Here is a 15,206-nt window from a genome sequence, read left to right as displayed (position 1 = left end):
TTCAACCAGCCTCCTTTGGCATTCTGAAGCCACAGCATTGACAGACTATCAAGACAGTCATTTCCTGCTCTATTTGCAAGATGGCTGGAGGATAAACTACCAGACTATATAAAGTCAATGAGTTTTGTGTGTTTTTTTTTTTTTTTTTTTTTAAAAAGGAAAATCATAACATAGCATTTTACATTAAATGGTACTGGGAAGCTTATGTTTATACCAGCAAGTCACATCGAATCTGAATAGTTGTGGGTTTGCACCTCATATGATAGGAGAGCAGTCAGTTGATAAGTCCAGTAAATTTGTGACAATGAAGCTAAGTTTCTGCTGTCTGAACAGAGGGCCTATGGAACCCTAATCTGAACTCTTGTAAAACCTTGCAGAAGCTCAATCTGAATGTTGAGGATCCAATATTCTCATGTGTATGCATTAAGATTCATTACGTTGTAGTGAACGTTCTTATGCTCAAATGATGTATCTAGTAAATGCCACCAGGAACACTATATAGCTCATCTATTAAAAAAACTACAAGTCAGACAGCTATAGTAAAAAAAGTTACATTCCTTTAGTCTCAAATTAATGCTTTCTCGGTCTGTTTCTAGAAGTAACTGACTAATGTTAGTTTTACAGTCAGTCAATTATCTGCAGCCACTAGAGACTGTGTGTCCATATCCTTCATCATGATGGAGGAGCACACTCAGTGGAGGTGCATGCATCCAAACACTGCTTTAAAACTATCTCCCCGATTCTAGGCTGTGGTGTGGTCTAAACAATGGCAGTTGTCAAAGACCCATTATGGCAGCTGGGTTGTAAGGAAGCCTCAGGTTTATCTTCTACACTAGCCCAAAAGAGGGATGAGACAGGAGCCACTATACCACTGGAGACACTCCTAAATGGGGGGCTGGGAGGAGAGGGCACAAAGTGTCTGCAGCATAGCTCCCAGGCTCTTTACACTATTTTTAATGTAATTAAAATTAATGTTAGTATAGTACAGTAACATTTAAGACTATCTGGTATAGAACACTTGGTGCAATGAATTTTTTTATGAATACAAAGACTGAAGCAGAGTAAAGTCAACTGTGAAAGCATGCTATTTAAAAGAAAACAATTTAAGAAACTTTAGATCAGTTAGCAATGACATTTTTCCTGATTAAGATAATTTTGCATATGGGAAAGTACTGTGAATTCTACAAGTTACCTTCTCTAACGTACCATTGACACATACCGGCAGCAATGTGTTTCAGTTAAGAAATGACTTTTTTAAAAATACATAAAATGTGGTCTAGCATTGTACCTACTTTCTAAAAATCCTACAAATTAAAAGATTTGAGGAATGTTCACATCAGAATATAATTAAAGTTTCACTATAATCATAAATTACTAGAAAGTGTGTGTTGTTTAAGTGGTACATAAGTATCACATGTACATGTGAAACTACATTGTTCGTTGTAATTCACGTGATACAGTATTAAATTTACCAATTCCTTTTATAAAAAACATATGCAATACAAAGGTCAATCAGAAAAAAAACAAAAAACAAAACACTTTTGCTACTAATGCAGCATTACACAGTCAAACCAAAGCTATATCCAAGTGGTGAGACAGGCCATGCAGAAGAACATCTTCAAGTCACATTTCACATTCCCATCTGCATGTCAGCAAAGTTGTAGAAGCTGTCTACATCTTGAGAGGCAGAAGCTTTGTTCTCCGATGCAAAAACCTATACATTTTAAACAAGGAAGTAGTTACTTGTCACTGATATATACAAATGCAAGTCATCTCTGCTCATTCAAGAGCCTTACATTACAGAAATGTTTGTATTTCTAGAGATTTATTCATATAACAGGCAGAATTCATTTTTGAAAGGAAATTAAAATAGTTTCAGGACTCAGTATATGGAGCAAAGAAATTCGAGACTTCGTTTGTCAAGCAAAACGATCTTTCCCTTTTAGAAAATAGCTCCTGTTTAAGCAGTCCATCCTAAAACACAGTTTTAAAATTTTAGACTAGACTATTTAAAAGTCACTTCAACCATCATCCTGTAGGGGGAAGAAAAGCTATTAGGTACCATCAAACTCACTTAAGGAAGCAGAGCAAGTACTCCACCACTTTCCCCTCCCTCCCAAGCCACACAAAACTGAGAAAGGCATTTCTCTCCTCTTCTCCCAGATATACCTCCTCGGGTATATTTTCAAAATTTCAGAAGTACTTCCTCAGCAAAAGTGGCTTCCACTTTTTGCCAACATCCAAATTGTTTAATATTTAAAATTTTACAAAAAACTCCAATTGTGTCCTTGAAAATAGTTGGGGAAAAAAATATTGATTTTAGTAAATTAACTAGGCCTGCCTGCATCCATCAGGCAGCCAAGATATATCTAAAACAATGCAATGTAAGTTATCAGGGAAATGGTTTGGCAGTTTATATCTAGCCTTAAAAAGCAAGTTTGTCTTCCAACCCAAAGCTGGATTTTAGAGAGTCTATTTTATGCATCCTAGGAGGAAGTTAAGATGTGACTAAATGACAATGTACAGTGACTGAGTACTTCAGTTAACTGAGTTATCCAAGGTATCAAAGTTAGAGACTGATAATTCTTGGTGATCATGCAAGCTCAAACATCTCAGGATCACCATATCAGAACATAACACTGTCCCAGCTAACATCAAGCTCAACTCCAGCTCTCAATCTTAGTTTTGAGATGAGATTGGAGAGAAGGGTTTGTGTTCTTGTATTGGGCCAACCACTACCCTCCTTCATTTTGATATCAGGATAAACCCCTCTCCTGTCAGTGCAAAAGGCCTGTTTTGATGACCCACTTTCAGAGTCCAGTTAACATGGAGCCCTCTGACACCCAATAAGGAATAATAGCTAATAGATCTATTAATGCTTTGGTTGGATATCATGATCCATTTTTGGCCATGAATACAATGGCTCTTTAAGACCGTTTTCCTCCCACACTTGTCCTCACAGGACATCATGGTTTTCAGACAGACTGCAAAAGCTTTGTATCAAGACAAAGAACTGGGGAGCAGTATAACCCCCATCTGTAAAATGGCAATCTTCGACAGAGAGATTAAGTGACTGTCCAACGTCACAAAGGAAGCCTATGGTACAGCCAGTAACTGAACTGAGTGAAGTCCAATACCTTAAAAGTTAACTTCTTCCAATGTGAATAATACACCTATGGCAGAAATTTCAGTCTAAAGTCAGACCACTTACCAGAAGTTTTTGTAAGCGTGAACTGTGGCTGTGCAACTAATGAATGACTTCTTTACCCCTACAAACATCCAGAGTGGTGACCAAAATTGTTTCAGGTGAAGAATCTAGTTAACAGTTGTTTACACCCAGTGTCCAAATTAAGTATTTCTAACAGCACTCTTCAAATCTAGCAGATAAAATAACCTGTTTAGAATCCAAGCGTGCTCTCCATGGTATTAGATAAGTGTATGGAGGTGGTGAGTTTTTCCTGATAGAGTTTCAGTCAGTGGCACATTCTGCATACCCCTGAGCAAGAGATGTAAACTGATCCATGCCCCAGCTGGTTGGTGAAGGCCAGCAGTGTGGTGCTAGAACCATTTCTGAAGCGGAGAATACCTCCTTGCAGAAGCAAGTCTGAAGTTGGTTATTTCCATAATTAAAAAGTTGTGTTTCCTACTAAAAGGGACATGAAATATATTTCATAATATGCATTTTAAAAGTTAAATTATGGAAAAAATCCTTCATTACGCAAATGCTTGTTTTATTATGTAAATGGTCTTTGGACTACGTGCAAACAAAAATATTTCTCAGATAACCCAATGTTCCAGTTACTTATTCAATGCAACAAGCATTTTCACATGGATGAGAGCATGAAGTTTTCCAGGGAAGAGTGCTGTGTGTAGAAATCAGCTTTAAGTGAGAAAGCAGGGTGTCATTTCCAATTTAGGACTCGAATTGATGGCACAGACATGCTACTTGAAGGTAGTCCAGAGGTTGTCTCATTTGTACATGTTAAATTAGCTACGTAATCAGAATTTGAACAATACACAGTGTTGGGGAAGGGGACTTTAATACTCTGTCCATGGCCACACCCAACATGACATGCCATTCCATATCATTTTCAGAAGTAATTCAATTTGATAATAACTGAAACCGCTTCAGCCTTTGAATAAGGAACTGTAACCTAGAATAAGGAACTGGGAATAGCCAACCAACTTCAACCTCATTTCCAGAGAAAAGCATGCCAGCATCTCAAAGAAGCAATTTTTAGACCACTGCTCAAGCAACTCTATGCTAAGAAATTCATAAGGCAACTTCCTCTTTGGGTAAAGTCAATAAAGTTGTAGCAAGGCTACATCAGAACTATCTGGATTTCTCAGTCTCATTGACCTACGTTGGTTTGGTTTTAAGCCTGGCTATGCTATGGTTGATCTCATGAACTATGTTCCCTCTAAGTTGTGCGGTCACCCAAGAATCAATCCAGTCCCGCGCACTTGATTAGCAGAGCCACGCGCATCCAGCGATGTGTGTTCAGGTGCCCCTCCTCCCTGCTGCTCTGCAGTCGCATTGCTCCTGCCATCTGCCTTAGAGCCCCTGCCCAGCTGCTCCCGGGACCCTCCTGCTTGCTGTGCAGAGTGGAGGGGGGGCGCTGATGTCAGGGTATCCCCCTTCCCACCCCTGCCCATGTACCCCATCTCTGCAGAGTGGGGATGGGGGGGGCAGGATTCAAGAGCAGGATGGAGCTGCTGAGGTCTGAATGAGCTCTCTGGTGACTGCCACTGTGCTTAAAGAGACAGCCACACGCACACCTCCCAACACATACTTGTGTTATTGTTACTTCTTGGTACTTCCTGCAATGCACATATATTCTCTGTAATTTTATTCTTCTAAAGTGTTATTTTAGTGTTTTGACTGGTCAGTGCATTTCATAAATTTAAGCATAAGAGAGAAATAAAATTCTTTGAATAGTGAGTTCTAAAATGCCTAACCTGTCCTGGCTGGAGTAATTATCCCTATGGTAACTTTAAAAAAAAAAAAATTATATGCAGGTTTTTTGTTTCTACTGGTGGCGCACATCCACACATTACCTTGATATTGGTGCACATAAAATTCATTCCACACACTTATGGAAAAAAAATTAGAAGGAACATTGCTCATGACAATGGATAAAGAAAAATGGTCTTGAAAAGTTGGCATCTTCTCACAATAAACCAACTTAAAGGCTGCTAACAAAAGACTGGGCAGATTGAATAAGTCAAGGAGTTGTTCTTTTGAGGAAAACAAAGGAGTAGTTTTGGGCACCTTAGGGCTAATTCTGTCAGTGTCTACACTACAGATTTCCTCCTGTTCATGTAAGTGCCCTACACCACTGATATAACTACTCCACCTCCACAAGAGGCATCACAGTGTTTGTAAACATTGCATCCCTTACACCCAACTTTGGCTGTCTTGTCAATTTCAGGGCAGGAGCCATGAAACGGACAAGAAATCTGGGCAGCTAGAGCCCAGCTTCCCCCAACTCCCTGGAGAGCTGGGCAGCTGGACCCTGCTCCCAGCTGGAGCAAGAAGCCCCAGCAGCTTCCCTCCTGCTGCTCCTGCCCCCAGGCTGGGAGCCAGGCAGGGGGGCCCGAGAAGCTAGGGCAGCTAAACCCTGCTCCCCAGGGACAGGAAGCCCCAGGTGGCTTCCCCTGGTTCCTGGTGGGGAATGGGGGTGGGGGCTAGCCCACCAGGAGCCCAGGAACCTGTGGGGCAGCAGCTGAGAGACCAGGCTCTCAGCTCCCCACACTGCCCATCTTAGTTCAGAGGAAGCACTCCTCATGAGGATGCGCAACACTGACCCCAGGAGGGTAGTGTGGACATGCATATGTAATTACTGCAGTGGTTGTAAGTCAACCTAATATAGGTTGACTTAGGTTTGCAGTGTAGACATACCCTTAGCTTAATGTATGCCCCAAAGAGGTATAAAAAAAGCTAAGCGAACAGATTAAAGGTTATTGGGATATTATCCAGTTTCTTGCTGTATCATATGATGCATCTCCTTTGAAATGTTCATGTATTAAGAACTTAGACAAACTACAAACACTATCCCAGAGAAAGCATTATTAGAACAAATGAAGAGGAAGCTATCTGGAAAATGGTCATGTGGTGTGAGAAAGCTAAACTATGAGGATGTTTAAGTTCTAGGGAAAAACCTTGGTACATCTTTAGATTATCACCATGACTGTCTTACAAATACAGTAGAACCTTGAAAGGTATCTAGGATCACACTTCAGAAAAAACAGCAGTCTCATCCTACTTCTCAGCCAAGAATTAAGAGCAGATTGCTCCAGCATGGTCTACTTTGTAAGTCCCAGAACACAGCCCTGCCTTACTGTACATTAGGTAAGTTATTTTTGCAACCACAAGTTTTAAATAGAAAGCTTAAGTTCTTCAGAAATTGATGATTTAGCATCCCCTCTTCACTTGGCAGGGAAAGTTTCCTACTTCCCACTGGTGAGTGTACTTTTCTTTGGAGTAAATTAAGTTCTATGTGAGTTTCAAAAAATTAAGACTGATGTTTTCAGGTCTTGCTGGCTGACAAAACCTTAGCAAATGAAAAATAAGATTTCTAGATAATGAAATATTTTTCAGGCAGGTTCTGGTCATAATTATTTCCTCAAGAGAAAACATAGCTCACCTTGGTTCCACTGAAGACATCATTTATAATGCTTCGACATCCTTCTACGGCACCATCTCCATTAAACTCCAAAGCAACAACAGGACCTACAAAGAGAGTTTCACTTCTAATAATGTTTTTTAGATTTCCATCTTAAATGGAAGATTAGAGATTGGCTGTTTTCTTTATCCCTTTCAGAGCCCTGAGTTTTGTTCACATAAAACCTCAGAGTTCCTACTGCAACCATCATCATCCAGGACAAGGGTTAGTAATGGAGCTGTGAAAATACAAAAGTTGTCTGAAAAAAAGATGTGTACAAAGGAAAACATCTGCAATTCCATATTGGAAAAACAGCTACTGTAGGAACAACTGAACAATGCAGATTTCCAGTTGAATTTCTCGAAAAGCAGTTGGTCATAAACGGACCAGAAAATGAAGGAAAGTCTTATAGTACTGAGACTCTTATTCATGCTGACTGATGGACAGCTGTGAGATGGCTCAAAGTTCATTAGGATTGGGACCTAGTCCTTCAGAAATTTGCTATTTAGCTTTTGCTATTCTATGTTTGCAGAAAACAACATAAAGCAGTTTGTATGCTAAGCTTTAGGAAGACTAAAGTCTATGCTTAACTGCTCACTATGGCTGCATTTGATTTCTCCAAAGAATGTATACAATGGGACTACTTCACCACTTACAAATATAAACACTAACTTTGAAGCTAGTGGTCTTCAACAGCATTCGCTTCTGTTTTAAATCCTTTAACGGCAGCGAATCATGGCTAATGACAAACTGGGATTCTATTTTGGTCTGCCATGCCAAGCTCTAGCTTTTTTCTTTTTGAATTACAGATTTAATACAACAGCTTTGTGGTTTGCCAGCAGCAGGGACTGAACATGCAAGATCTGGATCTAAAAGCATGAATTTATTTCCTAAGATAAGAGAACAAGGTCTGTTAGATATTTAGGTTGCCATAGCCTTAGACCCATGTGGTCCTGTCACTAGAAGGAAACCACACTGGGTTAGATCCCCTTTGGAGCATTGCCTGGAGGGATCAGGAAGGAATTCACCACTTCATTCGGGCCTGATCCAAAGCCTACTGAAGAAAATAGAAAGACCTCCCATTGATTTCAGTGAGCTATAGATTGTACTGCTCCTGCGGCTCAAGCTACTTCCCTTCTTTTGAAGTATTATCTACAGCCAGAGGGAATACACTAACTAAGATGGACTAGAAACTGAGTTTTAAGTGTCAGAAGGGAGGGAGGGGAGGAACAAAACCAAAAAGAGACCTTTTAAGTGATATTTTAAGAAGCCTTACCTTTTTCAAGCAAAGGGATGAAGTCAGATGCACTCTGCTGGAACACTCTTTGAGCATCCTCTGCTTTCATTGAAACTTCCTTAGTCTGAACCAACAAAAAGCCTTTGCCAGTCATCTGTTAATAAACAAGGGTACCCATGTTAAAAACAGCTGTTAATATCATTGATATATAGTGAGGACAGATGTTTGGCTTTTCTGAAAGCAGAAGTCCAAATAAATTACATGGGAATAGAATACACAATTTTCCCCTCTGACTATTAAAGCACCTCAATTTATTCTCTTCTTCCCTAGTTTACAAAGGGAAGCACTTTCTTCACCACACCTGAAGATTGAATGGAATGAAAAGAAAACATCCAATCTTTGCTTCTGTTCTATTCCCCTACCTGAAACTAAAGTTTTCTCTTGTACATTTTTTAATTTGAAACTACATGTGCTGAGCATCTACAAATGCTACTGAAGCTAACTGCCTGACTTGCAAAGGTGTTTAACACCATTAGCTTTTCTTTAGCTGCAACGGACACCAAACCCGGATCAGGCTCCTCTCTAACCCACAACTACAGCATTTGGCTTTTATCTACTAGTCAAGATTTTTTTTTTTTTTTTTTTTTTTTTTTTTTAAAAAGCCATCCACAAGTTTATGGTTTTAGTTCTAAAAAGGAAAAAACTTCTCTGTAGAGAGAAGCTATGTAAAGATATTGTATCCACACTTTCAAGAAAGCTTCCAATTGGACTCTTACCCAAGTACAAATAAATTACTTGTGCACGTAAAATGGCACTTTAAAAGTAACTTTTGGTGCTCCCATATATCCCTCAAGTTCGATAGGTATCAGAATAAGATTGAACAATCGCAGCTCATGTTCAGATGGCAGTTATGGGTACATTATAAATACCCAAATCAATGCAAAAAAATGCATCATGAAAAACAAGTTTGGGGTCATCGTTTCACATTTTTTCAACACACCAAAACTAGATACTGAAAAGTGTTTTAGTAGACATCCAGAAGCAAGCCAGTTTGAACTTCAGTATCTTCACTTCAATAAGCTATGAGAATTTGCAATTTATTCCAAAAAGATATGAAATTGGAAAGTCAAGAAGCTGGAAATAGAAAAAGGTGTCTTACCTCATCAATTAACTTTCTAGCATTTGCAGTTGTGTAGTCTCCAGCGAAGAAAACTGCTAGACATGATTCTTCACTGCTCTTCTGCCTCCCACCCCGGGTTATTGGAATTATGCTCTTCATGGTATCTGTAGAAATTCTGATTACTTTTAGTTCCTCAGATGTAGGAAAGGGGACATAATCCTGAACTATGGCATCTTCAGGTAGAAGACTCCAATTGTTTTCTCCTGACACTGGTGTAAAGTCATGGATGTTGCTCCATGTGTTATTGAAGATACTCAGTCCAGCATCTTTGAATTGTAAAGCCAGCTCTGGATAGTAGTACTGGAAACAGCCAAATTTCATACCTGTGGATGACTCAATAATGGGTTGGGTGGCACAGCACAAGAATACTTCCAACTTTCTGCAGTCCCGGGTGCGAAATTGTTGGCACGCCACTACGCATTTACAATCTTTGCAGTCACGGAAAAACACACTGCCTTTTACGGGTCCTAGAAAGATTCGGCAGCTTGTACAATCATCAATAGTGATTGTAGCAGAATGGTCAAAAATGTAGATATTACAGTTCTCACAGTCCTGAATGACAAATTGTTGCCCTGCAACTTTTCCAGGTAAACGACCCACAGTTTCATCCTTAAGTCCAGAAAACGTGTAGTCTTTGGGATCAACCTAGGAAAAATATATAACAATAGTTTTAAAAGTGACAAAAGCAATAGCTGGTATTAAGAACAAGCAGAGAAACCGGAACAAACTAAATTCAATCAGAGACTGAGGGTCATGGAACTGGTCAGGACACCCCTCTTCAGAAGAGACTTTTGTCTGGGATTTTGTCAAGGTAATGGGAGGCAGAAAGATGGTCTGCCAGTGCCTTCATTAAAAGATCTGGATTCAATTCCTGACTACCACAAATTTCCCGTATGATCTTGGGGAAAACATGCTTCAGTGCCTCAGCTATACAATGCGATGGCAATCTTTTCCTTCTCCCTCCCTTTCTCTGCCTGGTCTATGGATCGTCTTACAAAGAGCACACAATCCCTTTGCCAATGTTTTTATACAGTAGTTTGCACACTGTACAATGTACCCTAGGTGCTGCTGAAATAGAAATCTATCATAGATACTGGTCAGCATACCCACATCTCATGGGTCTTCGTGCTTTTCAGCTTGTCTTTTCTTCCACTACCTCTCTGCCTGATCCCTGGCAAGGAAGTTTTGGGCAATATTTTGATCAGCATATTTTGCATTTGTTAAAAAGTTATCCCTCTCTAGCCTGCAATGTCACAAGGCAGGAAACTGTTACTCTATACTGTATACTCTATAGCTAATTAAAAAAATGCAGATTTTCTAATTGAGACTGTGGACAAACATTGGCTGGGCTGGCACAAAGGCAGCTTTATAACCTCTGTCTCCTGACATTACTCTCTCTTGTTCAGGAGGGCCACCTTTTTAAAAAAAAAAAAAAAAAAAAAAAAGAAGTTGTTCATTAAAACAGGACTCTTCATCCAATTAAGAGAATGACTAATTATCAGCCAATTACAATTTATGGTTTGGAAGTGAACTTAACAGAGAAACAAATGCTATACTGCAAGATAACTGAGGTTACAGTTTTTGCTACATAAGAGTAAAGAAAGTTTAAGTGTTACAGCAGCTTCCATTCTGCCCTCGTGTGTATGTGTTAAAATGGCATCTTACAGTAGTTGATCACTTAACACTTGAAAGTGTAGGATATTCTTACATGAGAGGTCACATCAAAAGCCTGGCATTCAACTCCATACTATATCCAGTGTCAGCCTGATAGCCTTGGAGCATTTGCCAAGCTGTTAGTAATTCTAAAAGCTAGTAAGAGAGCAACTTCTATATAGTCAGATTTAGGAGTATTATATGTCCTATTTTTCCCAAAAAGAATAACCTCCCTCTATGCAATTTTAGAAGGTTACATAGACAATGCAGGAAAAATGGTATAGACACGAGTGAGCCGAGATCCAGAAATGCCTCTTGCCAGAATATCCTTCCTCACTCTGGAAATCCTAGAAGAGATTTATCCAAAATAGATGTTGAAACTGAAGACTTCAGTAAGGAAGTTGAATAATCTTTTCAAGAAAAATGTATTTTTTACATGGTAGATAGCTAGAGAGAGAAAATTAGTCTGATGGAGTGCTACATGCAGCCACTGAGGAGTGTTCTTTCTAAAGTTTTCTTCCCTTTTCCTCCTAAACTCAAGTTGGCTAGTCTTCTTAAACTGTGCTGGCAGGCCTTAAGACAGACAGCCCCGTGACAAGGAGATAAGCTTAAGCTTTCAGACTACTGCAAACTCTTTGGGGCATAGACTGTTTTCTATGTCTGTACAGTGCCTAGAATAATGGGGCCCAAACCCAGCTGAACTCTAGACATTACCACATCATACAAGTTTAATAAGTATTAGGAAAACACTTTCATCAGTAAAGAACGAACAATTATGATTACAGAGACCAAATTTCAGGACTCTCCCCCCAAATGCACACCACTCCAGACTACACCACAACTGGAAGCCAAGAAGAGAAAAGCAGGGGAATACCGGTGACCATTCCAGAGACTTTCAAGAAAGGGACTGTACAGAGCCAGGGAGACTCCATGAACTACACTCTGTGGTGCTGTTTCAAAGCCTAACAGTTGTTTTGGGCAGGAATGGTACAAATGTTATTGTGATTTGAACTTAAGTGGACTAGAGAGCAGTGGCAGGTCTCACAGAATGCATTCAGAGAACCTGAAGTGTTAAAAAAAAAAACCCACACATTTGCTCATATTTATTGCAAGCATTTAATAGAAGACTTCAAGGGAATAATTTGGATAGTCTTGGGATAAACTGTTACTATGGAGCGTGGAAACAAAAGGATAAGATCTCTCCAAGAAAGGAGAAGATGGAAGTTTAAGGAAGTTATGACTTCCACTGTTCAGCATGAATATATGCTTGTTTGTTTTAATATATATAGACTTCAAAATAATGCAGCTTCAGAAATCTTTAGGAAGTCATGTAGACATACCATATTTCAATACAATTAGTTTTTCTTAAAAACCTGTGTAAAACTAGAAAGAGTGTGTCATTCGATAAAGCTTAATCTAATTTGTAGTTCAACCTCAAGTGACAGTGACTTAGTGGAAACAAGTGTTCCTGAATCACTTAGTCATAATCAAGCACCCTTCCATATGTGTTAAGACTGAATGAACAGTCAGCTTGTGACTTCCTGAATTGAGTGCTCAATTGTGCTTAACATTTCACATGCCAGAGAGAGCGAGAGAGAGAGCGCATTGTTAAATGCAAAAGAAGCATTGTTGCAACACAAATTAACTGCCTTGATTTTATTGTGTCACAACATGAAGTTTGTCAATTTCCTTTATAGGAAAACTGCAAAGCAAAAAATGAAGACCAAGTTAACTGAAACTAGGGTGGAAGAGGCAAGTTGCACAGAAGTGCTTTTAAACTTCCCAAAAATGTTAATTTTCCCCTCACAAAATTCCCTCGGTGCTTTCGGATTCACTGAAGAGAGTCTGAAGTGCAACAGCACTAGTAAGGTCAAATGTATGCATGCTGAGAACTAACCCCCCCCCCCCCCCATCTACACTGGCAAGTTTCGGCACAGTAAAGCAGCTTTCTGCACTGTACCTCCAGAGGTGTACACACTGCCAAGCCACTTAGTGCGCAGAAACTGCGCAGTTGTAGCACTCTAAAAAAATAAAAATAAAAAACCACCCCAAGGAGAGGCATAGAGCTTTCTGTGCCAGGGCTACAGCACTGCGGTGCCAGCGTAGACACCGTGGTGATTACAGTGCTGTGATTGGCCTCCGGGAGGTGTCCCACAATGCCTGTTCTCACCTCTCTGGTCATCGGTTTGAACTCTACTGCCCTGCCCTCAGGTGACCAACCGTCATATCCACCCCATAAATTCCTTTGCAAATTTGAAAGTCCCCTTCCTGTTTGCTCGATGATGTGTGCAGTGGTCTCAGCGCATCTTTCCAGGTGGCCATGCCTGCTCCACGCACCAGGCGATCCCCCACTTGGAGCAATGCCGAGCTGCTGGACCTCATCAGCATTTGGGGAGAGAAGGCTGTGCAGTCCCAGCTGCACTCCAGCCGTAGGAATTATGATACCTACAGATTTCATGATGCATGACAGAAAGGGGCCATGACCGGGACACATTGCAGTGCCGGATCAAAGTGAAGGAGCTGCAGAACGCCTACCACAAGGCGCGGGAGGCAAACTGCCACTCTGGTGCTGCACCCACGAGCTGCCAGTTCTACAGAGCTGGACGCGACACTCAGTGGCAACCCCACCTCTACTGGGAAGGCCCCTGTGTACTTTGTTGGCTCGCGTGCCAGTTGAGAGTGGACTAAGCCAGGAGGAGGAAATCTTGGACGAAGAGGGTGAGGGGGACCCAGAGGATGACTCGGAGGCCAGAGATGCATGCAGTCAGGAGCTCTTTTCTACCCCGGAGGAGCCTAGCCAGTCACAGCTATCGGATCTTGGCAAAGCGTAAACAGGAGAGGAGGCCCCTGGTAAGTGGATCTGATTTGGGGAAATTGCTGAAGCGAGTTGTTGGGGGCAGGAGGGTTGGAGAAAGCAGGCTTGTCTCCCACCACATGCCTAGTCTGAGCGACAGAACAGGCTATTGATACACTCCCTCACTTCACGGGAATCTCCCTCAGAGTTCTCCAGGAAACGCTCATGGAGATACTGGTCAATCCACTGCCGCAGGTTCCTCGGCAGAGCTGCTTTGTTTCTTGCCCCATTAACGTAACCTTCCCGTGCTACTTTGCGATCACTGGGGGGTGGGGAGGGTGGCATTGCTGCACACAGGCAAGCCACATAGGGGCCAGGGCAGAAGCCGCAGGCTTGGAGAAGACCCTCACTTGATTCCCTGCTCACCCTCAGCAGCGAGATATCTTCCATAATCACCTCCTGTGCAAAGTGTGGGGACAGGAACGATTATCAGGCCCCACCAACAGTGCTGGCTCTACCCAAAAGCCACATGCCCAGTGTACAGCAGGGTCCAGGAAGAGTGATTTACCCTGCCCCTGGGGCTACTCCCCATTTTGGGGGTCTTGTGGCTTGTGTGTACTTGCCTGGGGTCAGACAGCTAGTGACTGGTGTGAGAGTACTGGCTGCGTTTTAAAGCACTGAATCAGTGTTGTCTGTGTTGCAAACAATACTGCTTCTGTAAAATGTTGCATTTAAACTTCACAGAGATAACAAAGAGGGAGGCTGGGCTTCCAAGGTTATCAGCGGCAGAAAGGCTGCGCAGAATTAGAAAGTGGCCAAGAAGAACTAAGGAGGACTTTCTCCATGAGGTTATGATGTACTCTGCTGCCAAGAAACAGGAATTGAAGGAGTGGTGGGACAGCGAGAAGAGGGACCGAAAGGAGAATGCGGCACACCAGAAAGAAGCCACGGAGTGGCTCTTCAACATTATGGAGCACCAAGTGGACATGCTCCAGGCGATACTAGCTTTTCAAACCGAGCAGCTCCGTGCGTGCCCTCCCCTGCAGCCGCTGTCGCCAAACTCTTTTCCATGTACCCCCCCACACCACCAACATACTGTTATCAACCTCCTGGCTCCACACTCTATCTGCAGTATTCCACTCCTCACAGTCCAGCCGTGTGGACTCCCACTACCCACTGCACTCAATACCCATCCCTCTGCAGTTTGGCCCTGCTGAAGTATAGCACTGGGTGCATTGTACTCCAAAGGAGAAGGTTAGGTATGATCCTTGGACATACACAAATCCGTAGCTGTCCCAGGACCCCTCCTCCTCTGGAAACCTTCCCTTCCCCCATGCCCCTCCCCACTGATGTATTTTTGTCATTTGACTCTCTCCTCCGGTGGTTGTTTTTTTAATAAAAAAAGAGTTGTGTTGGTTTGAAAGCAATCTTTATTCTATTAAGTGAAAGCAAAAAGAGCACTGCAAAGCAACACACAATTATGTAAAGGCCGGCGCAGTACTCTGGGCAGCGGGGCTGCGAGCTCTTGCCAGGCAGCGCAGCTGCAGAGCTGCGGCCTGACCCGGTGCTCTGTGTTGCGTGGTGGCATGGCTGGCTCCAGCCGGGCAGCACGGCTGCCTGACCTGGTGCTCTGAGCGGCGTGGCTGTAGCGCCGCCAGCCACTGGCTCTCCAGGCAG

General features: G+C 41.9%; 1 protein-coding gene across 1 annotated transcript in view; it reads right to left on the bottom strand.

Annotated features, from left to right (window-relative positions):
• Nucleotides 1-994: 994 nt before the first annotated feature.
• LOC112110508 (protein XRP2) overlaps nt 995-15,206 on the bottom strand; it is a 22,028-nt gene continuing 7,816 nt past the window's right edge. Inside the window, exons 2-5 of the mRNA XM_024205545.3 lie at nt 9,062-9,727; nt 7,942-8,056; nt 6,648-6,733; nt 995-1,714 (exon numbers count right to left, since the gene is read on the bottom strand). Of these exons, the coding sequence (XP_024061313.1) occupies nt 1,631-1,714; nt 6,648-6,733; nt 7,942-8,056; nt 9,062-9,727 (951 nt within the window). The 3' untranslated portion in view covers nt 995-1,630. The remainder of the gene's footprint in view (nt 1,715-6,647; nt 6,734-7,941; nt 8,057-9,061; nt 9,728-15,206) is intronic.

The sequence above is a fragment of the Terrapene carolina genome, unplaced genomic scaffold (assembly GCF_002925995.2).
Source record: "Terrapene carolina triunguis isolate 2854851 unplaced genomic scaffold, T_m_triunguis-2.0 Scaffold23, whole genome shotgun sequence".
Lineage (NCBI taxonomy): Eukaryota > Metazoa > Chordata > Testudines > Emydidae > Terrapene > Terrapene triunguis.
The sequence above is the reverse complement of the archived record's forward strand: the minus strand, read 5'-3'. Positions and strand labels throughout refer to the sequence as shown.